The sequence below is a fragment of the Lissotriton helveticus genome, chromosome 11 (assembly GCF_964261635.1).
Source record: "Lissotriton helveticus chromosome 11, aLisHel1.1, whole genome shotgun sequence".
In the NCBI taxonomy this organism is placed as follows: domain Eukaryota; kingdom Metazoa; phylum Chordata; class Amphibia; order Caudata; family Salamandridae; genus Lissotriton; species Lissotriton helveticus.
The window spans coordinates 365,195,111-365,209,761 of record NC_136072.1 but is presented as its reverse complement, the minus strand read 5'-3'; the positions used below and the strand labels follow the sequence as shown (position 1 = coordinate 365,209,761).

Here is a 14,651-nt window from a genome sequence, read left to right as displayed (position 1 = left end):
TGTGTGTGTGTGTGTGTGTGAGAGACTGTGTGTGTGTGTGTGTGAGAGACTGTGTGTGTGTGTGTGTGAGAGACTGTGTGTGTGTGTGTGTGAGAGACTGTGTGTGTGTGTGTGAGAGAGAGACTGTGTGTGTGAGAGACTGTGTGTGTGAGAGAGACTGTGTGTGTGTGAGAGACTGTGTGTGTGTGAGAGACTGTGTGTGTGCGAGAGACTGTGTGTGCGAGAGACTGTGTGTGTGAGAGACTGTGTGTGTGTGAGAGACTGTGTGTGTGTGTGTGAGAGACTGTGTGTGTGTGTGTGTGAGAGAGACTGTGTGTGTGTGTGTGTGAGAGAGACTGTGTGTGTGTGTGTGTGTGTGTGTGAGAGACTGTGTGTGTGTGTGTGTGAGAGAGACTGTGTGTGTGTGTGTGTGTGTGTGTGAGAGACTGTGTGTGTGTGTGTGTGTGTGTGAGAGAGACTGTGTGTGTAAGAGAGACTGTGTGTGTGTGTGTGTGGCATCTGCGAGAGATTAAGCTATTGTCATTGTAAATGACAATGCCATTTATGTATCTGTTTCCAAAACCAACACATAAATAAAAAGTTTGTCATTTACAATGCCAATAGCTCTAACTTTTGCAAAGGCGAGACTGTTGCATTGTAAATGCTTGTTCTTGATCTCTTCAGGAGACCCTTAGGGTTTCCCCGTTCTTTTAACCTCTCAATCAGGTCATCTGATTCCCGAAAGAAATCTACTCTGTGGCAACAATTCCTACGCAACCTGAGAAACTGCCCATAGGGAAGATTGTCTCTCAGGTTGCGTGGATGATGACTTGTGTAACCCAACAGAGTGTTCCGTTCTAAGGGTTTTCTATAAAGTGTAGTATAGAGTTTCCCTTCCTCGTGTTTAATCGTCAGATCAAGAAAGTCAATTTGATCCGGATTATATGCCATTGTAAATTTTATATCTGCAGAACTTTCATTAAGCCAGATACAGAACCGATCAACTGTTATCGAGTCACCTTTCCAGACCATGATGACATCATCGATATACCGCTTCCTCAGCACAATATTGGCTGTGATAGGGTTATCGGTGCCATGGGTGAATCTAGCTTCATATTCATCCATGAAGAGATTGGCTATATCTGGTGCAAATCCAGGCCCCATAGCCACTCCCTTTGTCTGGTAAAAGAACTGTTTTTGCTATTTCCAATAGATCAACGATGAAATCTGTAGGTACAAAGTGAGGTCTTTCTCTGCACTCCAACACTCTACTAGCTACATCCAATGCTTCTCTTTGGGGTATTCTAGTATATAGAGACGACACATCCAATGCCACTAACTGATGGGTATTCCTGTCAAAAGGAAAATCCATTGCCACTCCCTTTGTCTGGTAAAAGAACTATTTTTGCAAAAACAAAAAAGTTTTTATTCATTGCTATTTCCAATAGATCGATGATGAAATCTGTAGGTACAAAGTGAGGTATTTCTCTGCACTCCAACACTCTCCTAGCTACATCCAATTCTTCTCTTTGGGGTATGCTAGTATATACAGAAGACACATCCAATGTCCCTAACTGATGGGTATTCCTGTCAAAAGGAAAATCCTCTAGCCAGTTAATGACCTCCATGGTGTCTCTTATGAATGACTTAGTTTTAGACACCCATGGTTGTAAAAAAATATCGACGTAGCGACATAACGGTTCAAAAATCGAACCGCAACCAGACATGTTTGGCCTGCAATTCTTATGAACTTTGGGTAATGTGTACAGGGTGGGGATACGTGGTTCTTTTTGATTTAGATACCAAAATTCATGCTCGCTTAGATACCCTTCATCCAAGCCTAGTCTGAGCTTCAGCATCCATCTGGTCACCGAACATCTTTTTGTGTTTTTCAAGAATGGTGCAAACACAGTCATATTCAAGAGATCAGAAAGTTGAGGCCTGCTTCTTCAGTCCTCCAAGTCCTTCATTATGGCCTTTTGTCTGCAGCATAATGTTTATAAATGCTTCCTCTTTTGTGCGGATACTTCACCCAACTTTGCTTTTATATTAGCATCCAAATTTGCCAGTATCCTTTTTAGGTTTACCAACTACAGAATTTGGGCTTTTAATTGTAGATGCTGTTTAATCAATTGTCGGAGTGAGCCATCTGACGCATTCAGTATATTGTACTAGTTAAAAATGTGATTATATTTAAAAACCATACCTAAATATCTATACTCTGACACGGTTTCCAGTTGTTCACCCCTAAGCCACCAGTGCATTTTTGGATTCCAATTCAATTGATGTAAAAGTCATTTCCGCTTTTTAGATATTATTTAGATCACTCTCTCACAGTATTCTGCAAAAGCATTGTTACTGTTGAAGGGCAAGTGGGGGCAAATCCAGTAGAAATGTATTGTCCGCATAAAATATTGACATATGCCTCCCCCCCCTCTCCAGTTTTGGGGGAAAGATTGTATATGATTTAAAGCCTCGGCTGTCTGCAATGTATATATAGAGTAGAGGAGAGGTGCCAGCATACAGCCTTGATGTAGCCTGTTCGTCGTATGAATTGTTTGTCAGTCAGCTGTTATTACCAGCTGCCACTCTTGTCTATGCACCATCATCATAGACTTCAATTAGAGGTCGCAGCTGTGGACCCCATGCTTACCCCTTGGCTCTGCTACGGTGACCCCGGGACTCAGAAGTGCCAAAATCAGTGCCTGGAACACAGGGGCAGCTCTACGTAATGGACGTTGGTTGGAGCTCCACTTGCCTGGTTTGTCATTTTTTCTATATACAAATAGCGAACATGAATAGTGTTATTCACTATTGGTGTAATTCAAAATAGAATACTATAGCTGGAATATGACCCTGTCTGGAAGCTAAGGTAAGTAAAAAAGATGTTGAATGTATGTTGTATGCATGCCTGCGGGTGTGAGTGTTTATACATACAGGAGTCTGTGAATGTTAGTATGTGTAAGCGTGTGTGAGTCAAAGTAAAGGTCAAATGGCATGCGATGTCACTTCCGCTACCCATGGTATTTTGGTGAATTGACATCCATGACCATCATGTAGTTTATCAGTTTCAGTAGGGCTAGTAAGATCATTTTGATTGAACATTTTCTTCTAGAAGCGCTCCCGGTTTATGACATCTAATGCAGAGGATGGATAGATATAGGAGGCATAAATCTGCACCCTTCTCCGAACAGTGTGATCTTCCGGTAATAATTTTAGGGCAAAACACCCATCCACCTTTCCTAAATCCAAGCTGGGTATTTGGTAAAAGTGCTTATTCTCTCACCCATTCTACTAAAGAAATGTAACAAATGTTTAGTATGTACTTTACCAGGTATATCCAAATATTAAACAATAGTTTGTAGAAAAAGAGCATGCACCTTTTTAGGTCTCGCCCTGGAACAGGGACGGAGACTTATAGTCGGCTGATGCCGGGGAATGAGGGACACAAAACTGGCACGATTTTTAGCAGTCGGATTTGGCTGCGCGAACGCGCACGTTCCGTCCTGCGCCGCCCTCCCAGCCTACTGCGCATGCGCCGCCCTCCCAGCCTACCATGCATGCATGCACACAGACACAGACACACACACACACACACACACACGTCGCAGACAGACACTCGCTCACACACACACCCCCTCCCCCACAGTCACACACACGCACTCCAAGACACATACACACACGCACGCACACACATACACACACATACACAGGCCGCCCCCCCCCCGCGCCTACATGCTCCTCTCCCTCCGCCCGCCCGCCGCTCAGCAACGCACTCACCGGCTTCCTCTCCTCAGCTGCAAGGCCCGGCAGCAGGACTCTTCTTCCCTCCTTCGGCACCGGGGCGCAGGGTAGGCTCCTGCCTGCTCCGGTGCTCCCTGCTCCCAACACGGCTCCAATCGCGGCTCTTCCGTGGGAGGCGGGGTAGGCTCCCGCCCTCCTACTTCCTGTTTCCGGGTGTCGCGCCGGCCTGCCTGACTTCCTGGTCGCAGGCCGGCAGAGTAACGAGGATGTTTTGCGGTATGTATTTATTTATTTAATTATGCATTTTTATATAGCGCAGACTTTACCCGAAGGCGGTATTTATTTATTTATGTATTTATGCATTTTTATATAGCGCGGACTTTACCCGAAGGCGGTATTTCTTTATTCATGTATTTATGCATTTTTATATAGCGCGGACTTTACCCGAAGGCGGTAATGCTTGCCTTAGCGTAATGGTGTTCCTTCTTAATTTATTGGTGGTGTCCCTGTTAGAATTATTCCCACTTTTAGTCTAGCAATGCTTGGCATGATGTTGGCATCTTTGGCATTATTGAGCCCATCCCTGGTATAATGGGACCACAACGTATTGTGGGCATTCTTGACCCAATTGTGCTTCTCTTCACCAGCGGTGATGGTCATCCCTGGCATGCGATGGGTGTTCATGGAATTGGATGTTGATATGTAGACATGTAAAGCCAGACTCTGTCCATGGGGCAGTAATATTCATGAGTACTTGATGACATGGAGATCAAAGATACAACTAAAACTGAAAAGCCATTATTTTGAGAGACTGTCATATTTGTTTTTGGGAATCAGAAATATTTATTAAAATGAAATGCTTGTAATAACAAGCCAATGCATGATTACCAGCTGTGATCGTGTTTTCAAAATGTTTGTAAAGTTGATATTAAAGTGATAATTCATGCTAATTTCTGTAGTCTTATTTACATCTTGTTTACAATTATACTATACTACTAATGTATGTTTACTAGCCATAACTGTACTGTTATATGTTACATTTTAATTACAGTGTTTGCCTTTTACAATCATTTTCTTACAAACTACCTCGTAAAACAAAAATATTTATGGCTAAAATATTTTGCACTGTTTGCACAATATATTTGTGATGTTTACACTTACCTATTTGAAATTAAAATGTACAAATGGACATTTAGTCAATTACCATTAAAAAGTTTAACTTTTTTGCTAAGATATTCTTGTAATCTTTTATGCAAACAAATTTAAATACTGCATAAATAATTTTAACAACAAATACTTTATATGTAGCTTTTTATGTACATAAGAAAACTATAGCATAAAGCAAAAAACATTGCCATTTACAATAATAATAGCTCAAACTTAAATAATGCGAGACCTATTGCATTGCAAATGCTTGTTTAAGCATTGGCACCATTATACTGCCCTTCTAGGACACAGCAGTGTCATGACCCTTTATTATGGCTCCGAAGACTGGGGTTAGAATTTCTGCTCATTCCCTGTGTAGTGTCTTTAATATATCATACATAAGCCATCTGGTTCTTGTGCCTCTGAACTTTGCACCCTTTTTTTTTTTTTTTAGAACTAGTTCAACTTCCTTTATGGATGGTATTACATTTTCAAAGTCCGTTTGAGTAATGCGGCACTGCAAATTTTGCTTAAATAGCACAAGGTTTCTGTTTTCATTACTTATGTTTTGTTATTACTCTGTAGAGCTCAGTTATATATTTGCAGCATTTCTCTTCCGTGACTAGAGGTGCTTCAAAATCCTTTGATTCCTCCTTTGTTTTGCTTACAATTTCTCAGAACTATGTATTCAATAGAGACTTTATTTCGGTTTTGATTCAAACCATAAAAGCACATATGCAACAAAGCAGTTTAAAAATTCAATAAATATAAAAATAAACGTAACGTGCAGAAAATTCAAGGGTCAGTTATTTACATACAATAAGTAAATTCAAGAGAGAAATAAATCAACAAAAAGGACCATCACTGATCCAAACAGTTTCTCAACCTTATACATAGCTTTAAAAATTCAGTAACTTGAAGAATGTTGTCCTTATGCAGAAGTTGTGCAGATGCAAGGCCCACGCGGTGGACCTAAAATGGCGTCTTGAGTGGACCAGGAGGGTACAGGGTGCTCCTCTGGTGGAGGGGAGCACGGGCTAGTCTGGAGCAACCAGACCAGCAGTGTTAGTTGTCGTGGAGCGTCGTGAGGGGGTCACTAGCCAACGGGCAAGTGACCTGGACAACGCGGTGAGCAGCAAAGAGCAGAAGGGCCCCACGCAGATCTCGTGGATGCATGGGGGCTGAACTTCGGTGCTGGAGCTGCTCAGGGTCGGGGCTTCTCTTACCCCAAAGCACTCAGTCGAGGGTCACTCGGGAGTCGTGCTGGACAAGCGTCGTGCAGTTCTGAAGATGGCCGGTCCCTCGAGGTCTCGTCGCACCCACGGATCACAGCTGGGCTGATGATGTAGGTTGAGGTCAGAGGTGCCAGGGAAGCCGGTTCTCGTCGTGCTGGAGCAGTCTTGATCGGAAGGAGAGACTGGCAACAAACCGCGATACTTGGTTGGTGCCTGCTGCTGCAGGGTGACTACTCCTTAGTCACAAGGGAGAAATCTTGAGAAGAGTCTGGAGTTCCTTCTTGCAGAAAGTAGTTTCAGGATTCAAAGATGATCTGATTTGGAAGGGGGCCAGTTCCTACCTTTATCCTGAAAAAGGGGGCTGGCACGCGACTAAGTCCTGCCCTATGGGTGGGACCAGGAGGGGGGTGGTTACACCCCTCTCCTTTGGCGGGCTTTCCCCAGGCCAGGGGCTGGAGTGCCCCTGGAAATGGTTTCAGCCGGCCTATGCACAGTGAGCACCGGGGTGCCACTTGCAGTCACCTTCCTCTAAAGCCCTGCCTACCTAGGATACACAAAATCCTGTCTGGGACGGTGCTGGCACCGCCCCTGACAGGAAACCCTTTGTCCTTGCCTCCTGCTCTGGGAGGACTCCCAGCAGCAGGAGGGCAGACTTGTGTCTCGGTGGCAGCATCCATTTTGTGGAGCTAAGGCTATGTCTGACTTTAACCGGGGTTACAGGTTACATACATGTCGTGTCCCTCTAGAAGGGTGGAATGCTAACCCCGTCGCCAGAATTGGCGAGGGGTTAGTATTCCAATTCGTATGACACCTTACTCGACATGTTTTGATAAAGCGATACCAGAGTTGGCATATAACCGCGAGGATTATAATGCACTTAAGAGTATATGGTATGCGATATCCTGGAAACGGCTAAGGGATGGATCCCGAAAGCCGCAGACAGGCTCAGCTCATGCCAGAGCACTATCTCACACGATTCCAAGCACTCTGCCTTCAGGATTGTTAAGGCCTGCCATAGGAGTGACTGATAGGAGATCTGTGTGTCCATTTAGGTTTAGATATAGGGATACTATATCTAAAGCAAAGGGTGAGTACACCACCTTGCCCCCAGCTGTCAAGCAGCCAGTTGTCTGTTTGGTTAGTCAGTCCAGGGGTGGCATAATACATGCTGCAGCCCCTGGGAGACTTCTGGGTACACCTCAGCCCTGGGTACAGGGACTTGGAAAGGGCCCAGTGCCAATTCAGTACCTGGGTACAATTTGGAATAGAGAGAACAGCTAGGCTGTGGGTCTGATTAGCAGGCCCACAGCCAGGGAAAGTCGTAAACCAGTGAAGCAAAAAGCAAAAAATCTGGGTGATCATAGGATTGCAGACCCTACTCTCCTACACCAGTCAGGGCCCGAAGCTTTCCCAGCTGTCAATCCCACTATGCCCTCCATAATCTCGCCTCTTTCAAACCTAATAATGCTATCACAATCGCAAGGGGGGAAATTGGGGATTTCCATTGACGTGCAACAGTATAGTTTTTTAAAGTGATTTACCCACTCATCCTTAGTTATGCAACATTCCAGACCATCACCCGAATCCTGCACCAGGAAAGGTTTCTTTACCACTGCCCAGAATCTAGAGCTGCACTTCAAGGTATCTGGATCAAGAATCTCATTCCATGCCTCCTCTCTTAAAAAGTCCTTGCGTGTGGCAATAACTGATTTATATTCTTTCCTACACGCTTGAACAGTCAATTTTACTCTGGGTTTAGCTGCCAGAGCCAACCTTAAATTGTGTGCTGCTTTAGAACAATCCTGGTTAAACCATCTTGGTCCCCTGACTTCTATGTTTTTTGCAGGGGCCAACATCAGCTGAGATACTTTATCTGACAAATTTTGAAAAGCACCCAGGAACCTAATTGGTTCAGTCCCAACTGAGGTACAACTCAAGATTTGATCTGTACAAGTGTCTATTATTTTTTTGTACAGCAGATCAGCAGCAATCATAGACCATCTAAGGCGGCGTCTTCCATCAGTTGTGCTAAGCCTACCAGAAACACAATTCCGGGTTTCCTTAACTACCCAGGGGCCCTTTAACTGAAAAGTGAGCGGGTTATGATCACTAAATTCACTGTTTTCGTAGAAAGAGTCCACAAAGGACTGCATTGGCAATGTGAGTAACACATAGTCAATGAAGGTTCCCCGTCCATGCCCTTTAAAGGTAGGGGTATAAAAACACTTAGTAGGGTCCCTCAATTCCATAGCTATTAAGTCTAGATCATTCAATAAATCATTGAGTAATTCCCCTTCAACTGTGTGTTCCATGTGCAGGCCCTGTGATCGTACACAATGCACATCCGAAATGCATTTCAGCAAGAGATCACCACATGGGTGGACATTGAAATCACCCATAATCAGGAGGTTATGGAGACATTCTTTCATATAGGAGCAATAAAATCATTTAGTGCCAGAACTTGGCTAAGAGCTGAGCATAAATTTACACCATTATAAAAATTAACCAGGCCAGCCAAACAGTTATCTCCAGTTAATATCAACCCAATAATACCTGGGTAGTCCGTTAAAACTCTACGTATATTACAAGGTAAAGCAACAGAAATTAATGTAACTAATCCCCCCCTTTGGCCTACCCCTGCTAGATGCAGACGCAGGAACATAGAATGATTTATAACCTTCAAGGAAAAAGTCACATTCAACTGACCAGGTCTCCTGGAGACAGACGATCTGATATTGCTTAATGAACCTGATCCAGTTGCAATCTCCCATCTTTGAACCCAATCCCGCAATGTTCCAACAAATTACATTGCTACCATTCGTTATCACCTCAAGAATACCTTCAAGACCTTCTTCTACCACATATTCCTTTCCTTGCTCCACACACTCCTTGCGTCAATCGCACACCTCCAGTCCAGAGAGCAAGTCATATCTGTTCTGAATGTCCACATTAAAACCATTCCCACATTGGATAGCAGCATTATGTCTATTATGTGTTTCCACATTGGGGCCATTCCAACGGTGGGCATTAACATTATACAGATGTAGTGTCTTCAGTGCCGGTGTCAAGGACTGAGTCAATGGTCTGAATTTCATAGGGACAGGGGGGCTACAATCAGATGGGCATAAAAATAGCCAAGTGGGCAAACATATACACTGTTCTCGTTATATACTAGAGAGGCCGCCCTTAGTAATACTGTTGCCACATGTTGCGGGTGCTTAAAATTGACAACAATACAATCCCCACTGGTGGTCTTATCAGACGGACCAATCCAATTCACTCTTCGCGTTGATAGTATTTGATCAGAGTATTTGGTTGGAAATCCACAGTTTTTACTCAACCACGCAACTGTTTTGTTTTTTAAGGAATCGTGAGATTCCCCATGAGACTGGGCAGAAAAGTCATCAATAGGCGGAACATTTGTTAAAACCGCCACATAAGGAGCACAATCCGGGGGCAAATTGATATAACGACTTTTCCTTATATGTTTGAAGTCAGGCCTGCCTTCAGACTCTACTATAGGTTGTCTATTCTGATCAGTTGCTAGTTGTTGGGCAGGGGGAGCAGGTTCAGTGGCAGGTACTTGCTGACAGATCTGCTGCACATTCTCTCTCCTGGCACTCTGACCCTTATCTACTACCTTGGGTGGGGCAGCTGGAGCTGTGGCCAGATATGCTGACACTAGTCCACTCAGTCTATCCACTTCTAGCGACACAGTGTCCAGCTTAATGGTCAGGGGTCTCAACAGATCTTCCATTTTAGCCTCTATTTTTGCACCTTTAGATCTAACAAGTAGGGCAAATTGCTCAGAATGTACGAGCGTACCCCCCTCTTTATTTCCGTCCACAGGACAAGGTCCTGGGATAGGGCCATTACAAACTACTACTCGTGGAGGATCTACTCTTTTTTTGCTGTGCTTCCCCCCACGTTTAGATTGCAGTTTTCTACAGGATATCACAGGTGTGGTTACTGGTGGCGCCTGTTCTGATTCCTCCATAGAAGTATCAGGCAGGACATCAAGTGTCTCCCTATGTACCTGTACTACTGTGGTTATAATAGCCCGGTCACTTGTAACATCACTGATCTCCAGTGCAATGTCCCCCAGTGGAGGCGAGGCCTCATCATGTAACAAAGGGAGACTCACTCGACCCAAAGAAGCCCTTCTCTCATTGTTGATTTGGTTCACCTTTTTAACCAGATAGTTATCCTTGGTGCCCAAACCGGAAGCAGACTTAACTGGTTTAGATTTGGACATTACACAGTCTTATCCTTACACAGTGGGAGATGTATGCAATGAGAGAACGATCGGAAAATACCTAAAGCACTTTGCACAATTAAAACTAATAAACAAAACACGAAAGTCTCACGAGAATCAAGCAGTTATTAGTCAGTTCCGAACGAAATCAGGGTCTGTGGCCCAGCCCAGTCTCTTCTGGCCTCTGAGGGCCACAGAGGGCTCGCCCTTTGCCCGGGCTTAGCCCGGCTGGTCCCGCACGCGTCCCGTGACGCGGAGGGAGTGTCTGCGCTTTAGTAGCGCCTCCGGGCGCGATGAGGGCGGAAAACCGGAAGGCCCGCAAAGCTCGCTGGGAGCTGTAGTCTCCGGCCGCAAGATGGTGCAGAGCAGCGGCGGGGAGACTCACAGCGTGTGCCACCCAGGAGCAGCTATCCAGGTCAGCGGGGCAGCAGGTATGTCCTCGGTCACAAAATGGCCCCCCTCAGAACTATGTAATATTGCTATGTCTGAGGGCTGCTATCGCTTCTGTCCACACTTTCTCTCTTTCAATGTAAACCATCTTTTTAAGTTTGCTCCTAGCCTCTTTTCTATGGTGTTTAATCTCGTTTTGCATACTTTTTAATAGCCCCCCTAATATTCTATTCAACAGGATTTTTGCTTTCTCTATTAACCACTTGGCTGCTAAGGGGTGTGCATGTAGGTCCATTGACTTTCCATTGAAATCAATGGGCCCTACATGACGAGTTACCCTTGTCATTAGCACTGAAGGGGTTAAAGATCTCTTTCCATCCCTTAGACGATATTCTTCTTTCTTTGATGGGGCCACCATTTGTCTAATAGCACATATTAACCCTTCGTATTCCTCTTTTCGTTTTACTGTCGGAGAGAGATTAAGTGATTGGCAAACAATGTACATGTTGCCCTTTTCATTACTGTTGATGAAACATCCCTTATATTATTCTTACATTATATCTGATCACCATTTTTCCTTGGTATAGAATAAAGTTAGACACGTTTATTTATGATCACTTCCTAACAAGTCTTCAATCACCATATTGTTTGAGGTGAAGATGTTCAGTGGAAATTACAGCTTAGTCTATTAGCAAAGTAGTTCTACCTATGTCAGATGTGTGTCTCCCAGGATGATCACTCTGTTCTTCCATGGATTGTTGTAAGATTTGAGATATCAACCATGCTTGTAAATATTTTCCCCCTTTTGTCGCCTGATAAGTCTACTAGCATCTGTCTTTGGATAAACCTTTCTTTTTTTTAACCGGAATCCATTAAGATATGATGCACTCTTTAATTTTCCATTAAAATAGCACCCCAGAAATATGGGGTGGTTTTGGGTGACTCCCCCCAGTTTTTAGGGCTCGGACTCCTCCCCACTGAAAGTGGGAGGAGTTTCGAGATTCTAATGTTAAAGAAAAAAAAAAAGTATCTCCTAGGGCTTTGGCGAGACAAATTCACACATTCCTTAGCGTGTTCTGTCATCTGGCCAGTGATTCGTCTTCGTTGTGTTGTCGTTTTAATAGGCTTGAAGTGATAGGGTAAATGTAGTTTTGTTCCGTCATCTTGGGCATTTTTCGTTCGTGCTCGCGCAAAGAAGTACATTAATTATAATTCGGAGCTGTCAGGGTGCCTCCGTAAGTGAATCCAGATGGCCGGGCGCGTTCACCATCTGTCTGAGCAGGCTGCGCCGCCCAGCCCCTCTCATCTTACATAAAAAGCTCCCAGTAACCCAAACAGGCCGGGTGTGATGCGCACAGACTGTCTGCAGGCATCTGCCCAAGAAGCCAATGGCTGGCTGCTCCATCCCGTCTGATTTATGCTGTGTGTGTGCGAGTGTGTGTGTTAAGCCTTAAATTGTTGAGTCTCTGGCTGGCTGCGGTGGTATTACTGGATGGCGGGAGCGTGTTTTCGGCTCGCAGCGCTGCTGGCGCTGATACCCGGCCCTTGGCCGGGGCTCAGCTCCAATCTCACACCTGTCTGAGACAATGAGCGCCTTGTTAGACACATCCCGCCGGCCGGCCGCCATCTTGCACATTTTAAAGCAGAGGTGGAGGGGAAGAGGTGGGGGCCGCTGCGCCCGCTGAAATGCTGACTTTTGAAGGAAGCACCATTCGCCGCCAGATGTATAAGCATCATTTTGTGGGCACTTAAAAGCACCTCCCCGGTTAACCGAGACTTCCAGTTCGCTTTAAAGTCCGGCTGCTGTGTAATTACCTCGTTCTGTGCCACTTCTGTTTAATCAGGAAAAGGTAATAGGGCCCAGGGTTGTCGACACACACACACGGCACTTTAAGATGTGTTGACATTTGGCGAGGAGAAGCCACAGTTCTTAGTAAAATGCGTGCATTTTTCTCCCGCAGAGTGATCAGCGCTGCCAAATGTTTCCATGCCAGGGTTGGCTCGAGGCGCTTGATTTTGAGGCAGCAGCAGTGGATTCTGGAACCTAGCTTCCGCTGACCCAATTGAGGATACTCACTTTACTGATCTCGCAAGCATGGGAGCCTCATTTTGACTTGCCGGGGTTTACATTCATGTCCTTCAGAGGCAGAGCACTGCATTTGTCAGCAGCGAGCGTTCAGTTCACTGAGCCATCCTGGTAAATGTTGCAGAGCCCCCTCAGCTGACTCTCTATAGAGAAGGTGGCGTTCAGCCATTCCTGATTGGACAGCACTAAGCGTGCAGGCGTTGCAGTTCTACTTTTTCATTATAAATATGGGCCTAAAAGTTTCTCATTACTTGGTGCTGTGGTCTGCAAAACCTGGACGTGGGTACAGTCCCTGCCAACACACGGGGCCACATGACACCCATGCATGGGCTCCCAGGAACCACACTGCGCCAGGGTGTTGGCTAAAAAGCCGGAAGTGGGCGGAGCTGTCACACGAGACTTTGGATTGGATAATTTTGAAGCTATGGGGAGAATTTCCGTGCTTCCCAATTCTTTAAAAATTAAACTCTTTTTTATTGTCAGAGCCCCCAGGCACATACATTCTCTTTAATGTAGGCCTGAATGTTAATAGTCCAAGAAAAGTAAGTAGCAGTCTACTCTGTAAATGTATAACTCGGTCTAATATTTGCTAGTGACATGTCAGCTTATTACCTGGGAACTATCAGATGTTTGGTTAAATCTCCGAATCAGAAGTTTATTTTCGCAGTCTATTTTCACATGGGCATCCCCCTATTTCTGTATTAGTTTTGTCTTTTCTGCTTTGTCCTCCATTATGATGGTGGCTGAAAACACCTCAGGTTTGCATGTTTCTCTATTCCCCTGATTATTTTTTAATGTACTTTGCCCTTTCGGGTCTCCAGCTTTGCCTTAACCCTGTTTGACTCCAGTCTTACTCTTGCACTATCCGCTTTACTTGACTTCAGGTCTGCTGCACACAGCCTCACACAGGTCTGCTGCACACAGCCTGCCACAGGTCTGCTGCACGCAGCCTGCCTGGTCTCCAGGTTTACATTTACATCTCAGACTGTATTTAATCTCCAGCCTAAGTCGTGCAGCCTAAGTCGTGCACATCAGAACTTGCGTTCCTTTGAATTTTAATTGGTGTTTATTCTACTGTGATAGTGTCTGCCTCGATGCACCATATTACAAACACATGTTTCAACTTTAACATTGGATGTCAGGCTTCTGTGGTCCCCAGAATTCCCCTAACTTTCACACTACTGTTACTATTTTGATTACATTCTGTTATCATCTCTGCTCTTACATTTTTAAAAAGGAGCGATATAATTTTTTTTGCCAGTGCAGTTTGAGAGTGCAGTTTGAGAGTGCAGTTTGAGAGTGCAGTTTGAGAGTGCAGTTTGAGAGTGTAGTTTGAGAGTGCATTTTGAGAGTGCAGTTTGAGAGTGCAGTATGAGACTTGAGAGTGCAGATTGAGAGTGCAGATTGATAGTGCAGAATGAGAGTGCTGAGTGCAGATTGCAGTTTGAGAGTGCAGATTGCAGTTTGAGAGTGCAGAGTGCAGTTTGAGAGTGCAGTTTGAGAGTGCAGTTTGAGAGTGCAGTTTGAGAGTGCAGTTTGAGAGTGCAGTTTGAGAGTGCAGTTTGAGAGTGCAGTTTGAGAGTGCAGTTTGAGAGTGCAGATTGAGAGTGCAGATTGAGAGTGCAGATTGAGAGTGCAGATTGAGAGTGCAGATTGGCAGTGAGTGCAGACTGAGTGCAGACTGACAGTGAGTGCAGACTGAGTGCAGAGTGACAGTGAGTGCAGACTGAGTGCAGAGTGACAGTGAGTGCAGACTGAGTGCAGAGTGACAGTGAGTGCAGACTGAGTGCAGAGTGACAGTGAGTGCAGAGTGACA

General features: G+C 44.9%; 2 protein-coding genes across 3 annotated transcripts in view; one reads left to right on the top strand and one right to left on the bottom strand.

Moving 5' to 3' along the window:
* RYK (receptor like tyrosine kinase) overlaps window positions 1–14,651 on the top strand; it is a 985,672-nt gene that overhangs the window by 442,956 nt on the left and 528,065 nt on the right. The gene's annotated exons all lie outside the window — the stretch shown is intronic.
* On the bottom strand, window positions 3,650–11,651 carry LOC144792420 (uncharacterized). Its single transcript, XM_078667421.1, has 2 exons — window positions 11,102–11,651; window positions 3,650–11,001 (listed from the first exon to the last, which is right to left on the bottom strand). Exon 2 carries the CDS (start codon window positions 10,357–10,359, stop codon window positions 9,196–9,198), a length of 1,164 nt encoding a protein of 387 aa, XP_078523547.1. The 5' UTR covers window positions 10,360–11,001; window positions 11,102–11,651; the 3' UTR covers window positions 3,650–9,195.

What these genes read in the sequence shown, in the direction of transcription:
- LOC144792420 (XM_078667421.1), bottom strand. Translation starts at nt 10,359, where the DNA reads ATGTCCAAATCTAAACCAGTTAAGTCTGCTTCCGGTTTGGGCACCAAG.